At 55.4% G+C, this 13,247-nt stretch overlaps 1 protein-coding gene across 7 annotated transcripts in view; it reads left to right on the plus strand.

Moving 5' to 3' along the window:
• The window catches only part of CACNA2D2 (calcium voltage-gated channel auxiliary subunit alpha2delta 2), a 138,321-nt gene that overhangs the window by 96,591 nt on the left and 28,483 nt on the right, over positions 1-13,247 (plus strand). For all 7 annotated transcript variants that reach the window (XM_038566355.1, XM_038566356.1, XM_038566357.1 and 4 more), the window contains one exon: positions 9,844-9,903. In XM_038566355.1, the coding sequence (XP_038422283.1) occupies positions 9,844-9,903 (60 nt within the window). The remainder of the gene's footprint in view (positions 1-9,843; positions 9,904-13,247) is intronic.

Below are 13,247 nucleotides of genomic sequence, written 5' to 3' on the forward strand. Positions count from 1 at the left end.
CTTACAGAGGGTACACTGCCTAAGAGCAGTACCACATCTGTACTAACCTAGCATAGGTCAGGGACACAGTAGGTGCTTAATAAACATTTGTTGGCAGAAAAGAAGGAAGGTCATATCAATCTCTTCCCACTGGAACCACTACCCTCTCATGGCCTGTCCCTGAGCCATGGTGGGGCATAAGGACACCTGAGAAGGCTTCTTGGAGGAGGGTATTGGAGCATTATAGGAGAATGCACTGGTCTGGGGCCAGAGCAGGAGGACCCAACTCCTGGCTGACCTGGCCAGATTAGAGACCCATGTCCATCACCCCCCAGCCTCTCACTCTGGCAAGGCTTCAGTGACTTTTGCTTCTAAACCATTTTATCACTGACTTGGCAACAGCCAAGTGGGACTGGTGGACAACATTTTCATGAATTTCAGAGTGAGGCTGGGGTCCTGGAAGGCAGACATCTTCAGTTCAGACCCCTGAGGCAACCTCTTGACCCCTCTGTATGGGGTGCTCTGTCGGACCTGTAGTCAGCCTCACTCTACCCATTACCCTCACTCAGCCTTTACCTCTGCACCTTCTGGGATCCCCGTGTTCTGTCATCAGTGCTGTTTCTGGCCTGTTCTCTGCCATTTCCAACCCTCAGGGAAATCTGTGGTCTCTAAGCCAGCAGATCTCTAAGGGCACCTTCTGATCATGCCCCCACCCCACCTCACTGACCAAGGGAGAAGCCTACACCTGGCACCAGGGTCACACACATCCGTGAATCAAGTCCATGCCCACATATGGGGGGAATCAGACAAAGTAGTGATGGAAGTACCATAGGGAATTCTGGAAACCAGACTGGCAGGAGTACCAGGCTTCCTGGAGGAGGTGGATGAGCAGGTGAGGGGGTGGAGGGACCAGTCCAGGTTTAGAGTACAGCACAAACAAGGGGAAGGAACCTAAGCATGGTGGAAGGGCAGAACTCCAGGTCAACATGGGGGAAGAGTGCCTAGGTTGGCAAGGCCAGGCCACACAGGTCCCCATAAAGGGTGACAACAGGAAAGAGGTGGTGGAAGGACATGGGCCTATGTGGGAGGCCTAAAGGTGTGGGGGCCTGGGGAGGATGAGCTTATGCTAAGCAGCTTGGGTAGGAGTCTGAAGTTGGGTTGAGGGCAGTTTTGGAAAGGTCCGGTCAGAAGGGAGAAGAGAGTCACAGGAGTAGGGGGCTTTGGAGGAGAGCAGCTTCCAAGGGATGGCCTTGGGGAAATGACAGCCCAGCTTGGGTAGAGTTGGTCAAGTAGGACATTCAAATGGATCCCCCCACTTCCCTGTTCTGTCCAAGGCAGGGTTAGGCTGGAGGCCAGGCAGGGTGCTGGGGGCCAGTGGACAAAGGCGAGGCTGAGGAGAGGGACAGTCCATTGGCATACGCTTCAAATGAAGCCAGGTCAAGCCAAGGTCAGAAGGCCTAAGAGAATCCAAGGCTGTGATAGAGCAGTCGGTGGGTCCTTGGGCAGAGCTGAGGGAAGGAGCAGCCTAGGACCTGGGGCTCTATCTCTAATACCCAGAGTGAGTCTGCATCCTGCTCAGAATCCTGCTCTCTGTCTAGACCTTATTCTGCATCTGAATTCCCATGGGCCTAAGCAAGCCCGGGTGGGATTCTGGTCCCCATCATACAAGTGAGAAACAGGTCCAGAGAGATGAAGGCATCGCTTCCCAAATTATACACTGGGCCAGCCTTAGGAGCTCAGGCCTCCTAGCCTCTGTGGCAGGGCCATTGTAATATACCTTTGTCTCTAGAACGTGGCCTGATGAGGGAAAGAAGTCAGCAACAAGTTCCATGGTACACTTTGATAAATGGTGTGTCGCTCATCTCCTCTAACTGGAGAGTGCCAACAGCCCTGGGCCTGGCACCCTCACCTGATGCTATCATCAGGAATGAAAGAAACATTGGTGAGTTACACTGGGTGATCATTCAGAGGGAGGAACCTGACAAAACTGGAAATTTTATGAGAAATTTCACCTGGCTCACCAGGGACCAATTCACCTATAGAGATACACAGGTTTCATGCTGGAGTCTAAGGGGGTGCCAGCTAGGTTGGTGGGTTCTCACCCATGTGAGCCTACCTGAGGGATTGTGCTGAGTGGGGCAGTACCTTGGAAGGAGCCCCTTCAGCCTTGGAATCCACATGGCCCAGCCCCCAGCTCATGCTCCTTGGGGGTAAGGTGCTTGCATACGGCTGGGCTCTGAGGCCGCAGCCCAAGCTCTGACCTGTGTGTTGGATGTATTGGCTCATTTCTCATCAGGGAAACTCTTGCAGGTACCTGTCAGGAAACTCAGGAGCAGCAGCAGTGACTGGGCAGGGCAGGGCCCCAAGAGCCGGGCCCATCCTGCTGCCCTCAGCACAAGGCTGTCCACACTCATATCTTCCTAAAGCAGCCCAACACCAGAGTTGAAATTTCCCAAGGGTGGACTTCATCCGCAGTTCCTGACAACTGCTCCGTAAATTCAAGCAGGCCCTTGTGAATGTCCTTGCCCAGCCACAGAGGCCCCCCCCCTTCTGTGCCCCTTGCCCCATTCACAGTGGATACATTTGGATCCTGCCCCATAATACACTGGACCCAGCTCTTTCTATACTGACTGTGGTTCCCACTGAAAGCTAAAACAGTGAAGCCAGTGGAATTTATGTCATCAACCTGAGTGCCAATTCACCTCCTTTCCTTCCTACTCTTCCCACATGGCTTCCTACTCTTGATGTTAAACTATCCAGTATAGGGTAACATATCAGTAACGAGAGAATAGGTTTTTTAAAAGTCCCCCCAGGCAAAATACAACACAGCAACCTTCCTTGGGCGCCCAGGATGTTTTGGGAAATCCCGTCCTGTCTGAAATTCAAGCTTCTGGGATACCAGATTCCCCAGCCCCATCCCCATTTTTAGTACAAGCTACCCCTCACTTCTTCCTATTTTTCCTGAGAAATTAAAGCACAGGCTGTCCTTGCAGGGAGGACAGGGGAGGCACAGGAATCGATAATGAGCCCAAGATGCCCACAAAGAGCAAGCAAGCCTGGGCCTTGGGGTGGAGAGGCAGTAGCCTCTCCAGAGGGGAACCACAACTCGAATGTTTTTTTTTCCTGGTACATTTATTCTGACCTTTTTTTTTTTTTTTTTTTTTAAGGAAAAAAATCCATCTTACTAATTTTTTTTAATAAACTCATAGAGAACATGTGCAGCTGGTGAGGGAAAAGGTGAGGGAGCCTGTTGCTGCCAACAATAGCTTGGGCCTCCTGTGATGGCTTTTCCCCAAGGCTACCTTCACTTCGAGGCCTGTTGGTTGTTTTCCCTGCAGTTTGGTCTGAGGTTTGAGTGTTTGTTTTTCATTGTTTTGGTGGTGGTTTTATCTTTCAGCTGAAAGTCTGGCTCATACAGAAAGGGTGGGTCAGGGGTGTCACAGGACAGGAGCCAGGTGTGTCCAGTGTGGACAGAGGCAGGAGGAGAGGAAGGAGGCAGGGAGGGGGTGGGGGAGGGCAAGGAGCTGTCCTGCCCAAGCGGCACTGGGGTCCATGTACATTTGACAGGAAGGCAAAGGCACAGGCATCTCCATTGACTACCGTGTGTAAGTCACGGGTCCAGGGCAACCCATTCTGCCCATGCCAGTGTGCTTCTTTCTCTCCACCCAGACAAATGGCCACTCAGGCCAAAGTAGCAGGAAGGAAGACACCCAGAGGGCCGTGACCCCCAATCCCACCTGCACATCGACCCTTATTGTCAGCCCTGGAGCTCTAGCTGCCTCCTTGCTACGTTGCATCTTGCTTCATTATTATGCAGATATTTTAATTATGCAGATATGTTTTTAGACAGTTTTAAATATGTATATTATTTACTCATTAGACCATAACAGCTCTGGAAATTGGAAATCTGTACTTAGTATCTATCAGTGCACAATACAGAGCTAATACAGAGCCCGCAGGCAGGGAGGGAAGCAGGGTGGTATCAGTGGCAGTGCTGGGTTGATCAGGAGCTGCTGGACACCCTAGTCCTTAACCCCTCCCAAGGTCTGGGCCCGTGACTCCAAGGTCAGCTCTCCAGGCTCAGAGCAGTTACTGGGAGCCCAGTTACTGATCCACTCTCCTGACAAAAGGACAAAGGAACTGCTCTTAGGGGCAGGTAGGGGGCATTGGAGCCCAAGCATGGGCTTGGCCAGACCTAGACTTTCCCTAAGATGCTCACTGTCCAACACTACTGATAGCCCTGGGTTCATGGCCCCTCTTCGCTTCTCCACCAGAGGCCTAGGGTAGTGGCACTACTGCTCCAAGTCTCGGTCCCCTCCCCCTGTAAAAGGCAGGGGAACAGAAGACTCCACCTCTCCAGTGTCTTGCTAGGATAGGATGGGGCAGATAAAGGAAAGGCCCAGTCTTCTACCTTTCAGTGGATGAACTGCACAGTCGGTGAAGCCCTGGCCCAAGGGAGCTGCCAGGAGTGGGGTCTGGTGTCACCTGCCACCAGTACCTTCCTTGCAACCCTCAGGCAATGTTTGCAGGGTATCTGCTTGGTGCTAGGACTTTGCAGCCCCCAGCCTCCATCTCAGGGTCTCCCATCATAGCTTCTGCCAGGCTCAGCCCTCAGGGGTCTAGATCTCAATATCCTGCTCCCCATGGGTTCAGGGCCTTTCATCCTAAGCCTCTTGTATCCTCTTGGAAGAGGGAGTAGCTATAACTAATTAAGATGAAACACCTCGTACAATCTTTCCCTCTGGGCTGCACGAAACAAATCCTGTTTGATAGACAGTCACTCCCCGGACCCGTTCGGACTAGGCCAGCACTGGGGTGAGAGGAGGAGGCTTGGGGGAAGTGGGGCACCCAGCATTGGGTGAGGGGTGGGCCCCCAATAAGGAGGGAGAAGCCTAAGGGCTCCAGCCCCCTCACACCCAAGCCCCGCCCCTCCCAGCGTGCAGCAGGGGCTGGACCCCCACCACCACCACCAGCTGCTGGCCTCTGAGGGGCACCCACCAAGGCTTCAGGCCCCTCATTGGAGATCATCAGCTCCATGGCAATGGAAAGACCTTTAACTTAGTGAAATCTGAAGGTGTCTGCACAGGGCTGCTCCGCAGGGGAGCTGCATCCCCAGCCCAGCACACCACCAGTCCTCCTCTCTCTTGCCTTTTCCTGTAAGAACAGTTTCCAGAGCTGAGGGAAATTGATTGTTAAGTGAAACTCTCTGATAATTGCCTCTGAAATGCCTGCTGTTATTGTGATGGACTTGGCCATGAGCAGCCCTGCCCAGCAGCCCCACCATGGCTCCTGCCAATGCCTTGGCCACAATGAGGACGTCTCAGGCCAGGCAAGCCACCATCAGCAGCTTTGCAGCAGCATCACCCTCAGAGGCCACACTAACCCTCCCCAGCGTGATGAGGAAAAGTGGCTGAGAGACGTTAAACCATATACTCTGGGGTCACGCAGCTGGTTGGCAGAGCCAGACTCCTGGCTGAGTCTCTACCCAGTTCAGAGATACCCTGACCTTGAGTTAGCAGATGTTCATTGTACACCTACTGTGTGCAAGAGGCCAGCTTATTGTAAAGTGAACAGCTATCAGATACAGCCCTCACCAAGCTTGGAGCTCAAGGAAGAAAACAATGAGATGTGATAGGGACAGATGGGGGCTTGGCAGGAGTCAAGGAGTGGTTAGAAGGGGTATGAGACCTAAGCTAACACCTCAGGGGTGAGGGAGCAAACCCCCTGAACAGTCTGGGTGATGATGCACAAGATAGAAGCAGAGTGCAGGGGCTGGTAGCAGGAGGCTACCAGTGGCTGAGGGATGAGAACAGAGCATATCTCCCCAGGCAGACAGTATCGCGGACATGAGACCAGGCTGTGAACCCACCTCTACCCTGGCCCTGCTGAGAGTCTTGTGGGTTGTCTTCACCTCTGGGCCTCGGTTTCTTTTTTTTTTTTTTTTTTAATTTTTATTTATGATAGTCACACACACACACACACAGAGGCAGAGACATAGGCAGAGGGAGAAGCAGGCTCCATGCACCGGGAGCCCGACGTGGGACTCGATCCTGGGTCTCCAGGATCGCGCCCTGGGCCAAAGGCAGGCGCTAAACTGCTGCGCCACCCAGGGATCCCTGGGCCTCAGTTTCCTTCCCCATCTTGCCTGCCCAGAGGCTGTCATAAGGACCCAGGAGAGGTAGGAAGGATGTGCTAGCACGATGAACCTTAGGGCAGGGTGAGCCTCAGCTTTGAGCACATGGCCCTGAGCAGGGCTGACCGCCCAGGCTCTGGGGAGATGGGAGCCCAAGGTTCTGAGTGCCTGACAGGGCAGAGGAGCCCCAGGGACTGGGCAGAGGCAAAAGGAGGCATCCAGGGGCGGTGACAATCTGATAGGGCTGACTGAGGTGAGAGGGAGCACATCCCAGGCAGAAAGTAGGTAACAGAGGAAGACCCAGAGGTGGGCAAAAGCCTTGTGTGCTCAGAGCCAACAAGAGAAACCCCAGGGCACTGGCCCCTCCAGTTTACAGACAAGAAATCAAGGGCCAGCAGGGGAAGCCACTTACTCAAGGAAGTTAGGTTTTGAACCCAGGCCAGGGCTCAAGACTCCAGGAGTCCAGGTTCTGGTGGCTGCTCGGTCCCCCCCAGGCAGGCCAGTGGGTGGGCCGGGTCTCCTCCTCCCCTCGCCCCCTCAGACCTGATGGGACCTCCAGCAGCCACAGCCTCCTTGCTTGCTCCAACCCCGTTCCGCTGTCTCCACCCGTCCTCCTGCACCACCAGGCCTGTGTGTTTAGCAGTTTCCACACGTCCACCACCCCGGGATGGGCTGATTGATCTGTAACACCGAACAAATAATAATGGCTTGATCGTTACTGAGGATTAAACGTAATCCTTTCGCTGTGGCTATTGCAGCCCCGTTATTCACGAGTCAGCGGGCTGACCTGGGCCTTCAAGCCCGTGGGACTTCGAAGAGGCTCAGGGCTAGGGCCCCCTCGGTCTTCCTCATCGCAGCTGTGCAGCTAGGGAGCCCTGGGCCTCGGGCCTGGGCCTCCCACAGACAGAGCTGAGCCTTGAGAGGGTGAAAGAGCTGGCACCCCTGGCCAGCAGGGAAGGTGGGTTCAGGAAAGGACAGCCCCTTGAGGCTGCGGCCCAGTTGGGAGACTCCAGCTGATGTCAGTTTGGTGTTTGCCACCCCATCAAGCCTGTGGCTTTTCTGAAGCAAGAGGCCTGATCCTGTTAATCCCACACACTACCATCGCCTCATCCCCTCATGAAGGGCACTGGTGTCAGGGGAGCCCCACGTGGGCTTCAGGCCTACTCTGAGAAAGGTCTGGGGTCCCTGGGAAGGTAGAGGCCACTGGGTAAGCAAAGGGGGCATGAAGTGATTGCCCAAGACTCACCCTGCAGGGGCTGTCCCTGGGCTTCCCACCCTCTCATCTAGCCCAGGTGCTAAGCTGGCACAGTAGATGCTCAGTTAACAGTAATAACAGCTATTGTGCCATGTATGTTACATAGTAATGTTGTCTGCAAAAGAACACTGCAGACTTGTGAATCAGGGGCCTCCCCCATCCTGGGTGTTGGGGTTAGGATAGGGGTATTTGTCATTTAGGCTGAGAAGAGGCCCCAGGATGGAAGTGAGTATAAGTGGACCCCTGGGGACCCTAAGAAAACTTTGCCTTTTCTATGCAGAGCCATAGGGAGCTGCTGAAGGGGTAGGGGGGTGGCCACAGGATCAGATCCACAGTGAGAGACTAGATGACAAAGGGTGAGAGAGGATACAGGAGCCTGAGGGAGGACAGAGCCAGGGCTGGGGATGAATGGTAGGTGATTTGAGTGATAGCACAAGTAAGAGATAGGTGGCAGTGGTTCTAGTGGGGATGGGTTCATTCCAAGAGGGGATGGCATGCACTCCAGTGGGCCTGAGGGCCACCCTAGGAGGGTGTCCAGGACCTCCCGGGGGCGCCAGGATTGGAGGCAAGATATGGGAGGTTTCTGGGAGTAGAGAGGCCTGTGGTCCTTGAAGCTCGGTAAAGGGGGTGGGGCCCCCCCAAGCATAACAGGTGGGCAGAGGCTGGAACCTACAAAGAAGACAGGTGGGATAACAGGAGGGAGAATTGGAGGCCAAGAGGGGCTCAGCATTGTAAAGGGAGGGTGCTTGACTTCAAGAGGGACTTTCCTACCCTGTCCCCAAGACCCCCAACTCATAGTCTTCCCAGTACTCATTGTTCTTGGCCTGAGGAAGGGGAGCTAGGCCCAGTGGGATTGAGGATGGCCCTGGTCAGCCCTTTTAACTGCCAGAGGTGACATCCTGCCCCAGAGAATGTAGGCACCACCACCACCCTGTTCCATGCTAGGGGGTAGCAAAACCAGTATCCCGAGTCCCGGCTCCCATGTCCCCATTATGGGCAGCTGCCAGGCTTTGGCCACACCAGGCCTGGACTCATGGATGGGCGCACGTGTCCTAAATGCCAAGAGGCCAGGGCCTTCTGAGTAAGGGCTGGAGGCCAGGAGGCAGGACCCACTGTTTCACCCATGGGATGGAGTGGGGCAGGGGTAGAAGACCAGAGCCCCTACCCCCACCAGAAATGCCCTGTCCCTCACCAGGCATGGTGGGCCCATGGAATGTGCCTTCAGACCTTGTGCAGGGGCTGAGCAAGATAAACGTGGTTGTAAAGCCCAGACTTTGGGCTGCAGCTTAACCTAGACAATGTGACCTTGGGAAGGCTGCTCACTGTCTCCATGCCTCGGTGTCCTCATCTGAGAAAGATGTTAGGCATGGACAGAGACAGGTATACATGATGTGTCACTGGCCTGGTGGCAGGCTTGGCATGTAGTAAGTGACCAGTTCATGATAACAGTCATCAATATGATTAATAGGACTTCACTGCACTCCGCTCTGCAGGAGGCCCCAGAGGGCCATCTTCAGGAGTTCCAGAGTTCCTGGAGGGACAGTATCCACAGAGGTGCAAAATAAGAATTACTGGGCAGCCAAGATTCAGGCCCTGAGGGTGGCAGAGTGCTAATGCCTCCTCTGGAAGCTTTCCCTGATGCCCCAAGTTCCCATCGCACTAAGCTTCCTGGAAACACTTCAGCTGCTCCTGTTCCAGTTGTCCTACCCAGTTTTGTGTCTGTTTCCTCCTCTAGACTGTGAGGGTCCGGGGTGGCCTGCCACCTCTCTGCACATCAGCATGTGCCAGGCATAGCGGTACCAAGGTGTGGGATAGAAGGGCTGCTCACAAGCAGAGGGGCCGTGATGGAGGAGAATGCGGGGACCAGCCCCAAGGGATGGCCAAGCTTGTGTGGACAGAGGCTTGGAGAGCCATGCTGGGAAGGGGCTCAGGAAGCTGGGTTAAGGACAGTGTGAATGGGCCTAGGTGGGCAGAAATGTGCTAGGGGCACCTCCTGCTGAGCCCTGAGCAAGCTGGGGCCCAAGATGCATCAGCAGGACACCCCATCACTTGTGGCGGCTCACCCTTGACTAGGGAGGACCTCCTCTTGGCACTGGAGTGACACTAGTTCATCAGAGATAAAGTGGCAATGGGGGTTGACTCCAGGGCCTGGGTCCACAAGGTCCTGGGAGTCACCCAGCCATCCTGTGGGCAGGAGATGTGGCTGGGCTGAAGCATAAGGAGTCCCATAGAGATGCACTCTGGTCACTTTGTGCAGGCTTCAGCTGTCCTGTGTGAACCCAGCTTTTGGGGGGGGGCAGCGCCCACTGAGCAAGCTGGTAAAGGTCTGAGCCAGGGAATCCCTGAGTGCTTGGCAGGATGGGGCAAGGGAGACCCGGAGCCAGCCTGGCCCCAGAGAGTACTAAGGATGGAGAGAAGGCTCAGGCTGGGCATGGACCTTCCTCAGCCTCTGACCTCCTCGTGCTCTGTTCCTCAGAGACTGGCCGATGCTGCCGAGAACTTCCAGAAAGCCCACCGCTGGCAGGACAACATCAAGGTAAGAACTACAGTGCCATCCCCAGCCCCTACGACCTGCCCATCCCCAGAAAGGGCAGATGTGAATTTGGGGAAGGAAGTGCTGCCCAGACTCACAGGGTAGCACTGAGGGCTCTTTGGAGTGGAGCCTGGAACCTTCATCCAGCATTCAGCAAGTATTTGAGGCTCCTCTTGGTGCTGGGACACAGGGTGCAGAAATGAACCTCTCATGCCACCCTAGAAGAGCTGTGGAGTCCCCTGTGGGCAGACAGGGTGCTATAAAGTGATGCTCCCCAAAGTTGGTGTCATCTGGAGAGACCCAGGGCAAAGAAATCCCTTGGCTCCAGGATCTTTCAGACTTTGATACACTGACCTCGAAGAGTCCCTGCAAGAAGGGAACTCTGTCCTCTCCTGGGACTAACCTGAGCAACAGCCTGTCTTCCAGGAGACCATCAGACTAGGATCAGGGACCAGGCTTGTCACAGCCACAGAAACTTCTGCTTCCACCAGGAGAGCTCAGAAGGAGGCCAGGTGCCAAGGGAGTGGTGGAGTGAGAAGCTCATATTAGGTCTCTTCTTGAGGGCTGAAAGGCCCCAAATGTGGGGAAGGGAAGGGAACCCTCACTGTCTGCCAGTCTCCACCCAGGTGGCCCTCACAAACTCAGGCAGCTATGTTTGATTTGGGCTGGTGCTGGATACACCTGCACCGTTTCCGTCACGCCAGTGTCTCAGAGCCATGGTCTCTCTGCTAACCACAGGAAGAGGCACCCTAGGCTGCCTGCTGAGGCCCAGGGGCCAATAAGGTAGGGTAGGCCCTTGCCACTCCAGCTCTGGGCCTTGCATATCTGGTGAGCAGCTGGATTATTATCTCTACTTAAAGGACCTACCTGAGGTATCTTTTGATGGTGGAGATTCACAGCCAGGCCGTCAGGTACCAGGGGATTCATGCCTATGATCCAGGCCCCCTGAACCTGTCTGTTCCTCCTCCCTGGCCTCCATCCCTCCCGGCCACACTGAGTCCTCTCCTGCCTTGCCCACATCATGGCATTCTTTCTTTGCTGCTGCCTGGTAGGTGCTGAGTGCTACCCTTAAGGAGCTCATGGAAGGGGGGGGGGGAATGGAGGCAACATGATTTTTTACAGCGAACACATAAATGAGTTGATGACTCCATGGGCTGACCCCACCTCCCCCAGGAGCTCAGGACTGGCCCTTCTCTCCCTCTCACCACCCATCCCTGCGTCGCCATGCCTCCTCGGTCCTTTGATCAGAAACACCCATGGTAGCAGACTCGCACCCACCACTCCAACTAGGCTACCACCTATGAACAGCCCCTGCCCTGGCATGTCCTCTTCAAGGCCCAGCCTGAGCCTGCACTTAGGGCCCCAGGATCAGGCTGTTCATGTCCCCCTGTTAACCTCATTCCTCACTGTGTTCCAGCCATGCTGAACACCTCACTCCAGGCCCATTCCTGGTCTCTGCCCAAATGCCTCTGTACCTCCTGGTGGCCTGACTCATCTGGTCCTTCCCAGTGAGGCTGCTCCTATGTCCCAGTCCATCAGCCCCTCCACCTTCTGGGCATCCAGGACCCTCAGCTCCTGCTCTTGCCTTTCCTTAGTTCCTGCCATATCTGCGTCCTTCCTCCCTTCCAGGGTGGTATGCAGAGCAGACACAGGACAGAATGAAGGACTAGGGAATAGGGAATGAAAAGCTGTGCCCTCAGCCTGGTCTCCTCTCCCTCACAGGCCAGGCCCCAAACAAACAAAGAGGCTGCCTTAGCCACAAACCTATTTTCTTTTCCTGACTGTAGAAAACTCAAAATTTAAGGATCTTTTTTGTTTGTTTGTTTGAATTTAAGGATCTTCCCGCCAGACTCCTGACGCCTAATTTTCAGCTACTCCCCAAGGCAGGAACAGCTTATCCCAAGCCAGAGCAGGGACCACGGGGACCTGCCAGGAAGGAGGGCCAAGGTCTTAGGGGCATCCTAGGGGTGCTGAGACGAGTGCGCTTGAAGCAGTATGCTCCCTGCACACTGAGTCCCCGTGGAGCCCGGCAAGGGTTTGCCCCTCTCTGGGTTCCAGTTTCCCCATCTGGCAAAGGACTCTGGTGTTTAATGCCTCCTACTGGCCCAGCCTGGGGTGTGAAAGGGTTGGTATACACGGCAGGCCATAGAGATGCCAGTTTGGTGACACTGTAGATGCATCTCTGGCCCTGGGTGCTCCTGCCCCAAGATGAGGCAGGAGTGGGCTCTGACTGGCCCCCTCCCCTTGGCTCAACCTGGGATGCCCCCAGCTGTGGAAGTGATCACAGGGCCAGCGGGTGTTTACCACCGCCTCCCCCTCGGTCCATTAAGCTGCGTGTCTGTCTGTATCTTGGGAGGGTGGAGCTGTGATCAGCCCCTCCTTCCCAGCTGCAGGGTCAGCGCCCTGCTCTTCAGCAGAAGCACTGCAGTCACCCCCGCTGCCAGGCTGAAAGGCACTCACGCTAAAGGTGGGCCCATTAGCTGGCACACCAGCCAGTCCTGCCTGGGCTGCCAGGGAGAGCTGGCCGCAGCCGCAGGTGGAGACCGCCCATGCCAGGGGGATATGGGGACTTGAGGCTGGGAAACGGATGGTATTTCTGTCCCTTGTGGGCACGCCACCCACCCTGGAAACCATGTCCTTCTCAGTGACCTTCAGGAGGTACAGATGAGAAGCATGTTCCTCCATGTGGCACTCAGGAGAGCCACAATGCCAGTGGCAAACTCGGGCCCTTTACGCAAGCTGGGTCTGTTCCCAGGAATGCCCCCCCCCCACCCCTTCAGAAGGGCAATGCCTCTCCCTCTCCAGTTATCTCCCTGGGCATCTTCTCTCTGGTCTCAGGCCTGGGACTAGCCCCCACGGCCCCCAGCGTCCATCTCCGGAGCCCCTACCCTGATAGTTCCCAGTACAAGCTGCCCCAGGCCAGTATCCCAGTGGACTCATCTGACTGCCCCACTCAGGGCTCCTCTAGGCCAGAAGCACTTGGGCCTGATTCACTGTTGCCCATCACCTGTCCACGTGCCCAGCCAAGGGCCCTGTGGATAAGTTGGCCAAGAGCAGCTGGGTCTCGGTCTTCTTACCTCTGAGATGGGAGAATGGCACCCGGAAGTTCTGGGCACAGAGAGGCTGCTTGGCACTTGGAATCCCCTGTGTGATCAGCAGGGTGTGGCCCTCCCTATGTCAACAGCATACAGGAGGTCTACATGCAGACCTCTGAGAAGTAGTGGTATAGCCACAGGTACACACAGACAGACACCACTGACACCAGCCCAGGGACCTGGGGGGTTCCTGGGGTCTACAGAGTCAGTACTGGCACATGAGAGAGAAAGAGGTGTCTGCACATGAAGGCC

This window comes from Canis lupus, chromosome 20 (genome assembly GCF_011100685.1).
Source record: "Canis lupus familiaris isolate Mischka breed German Shepherd chromosome 20, alternate assembly UU_Cfam_GSD_1.0, whole genome shotgun sequence".
Taxonomy (NCBI): Eukaryota; Metazoa; Chordata; class Mammalia; order Carnivora; family Canidae; genus Canis; species Canis lupus.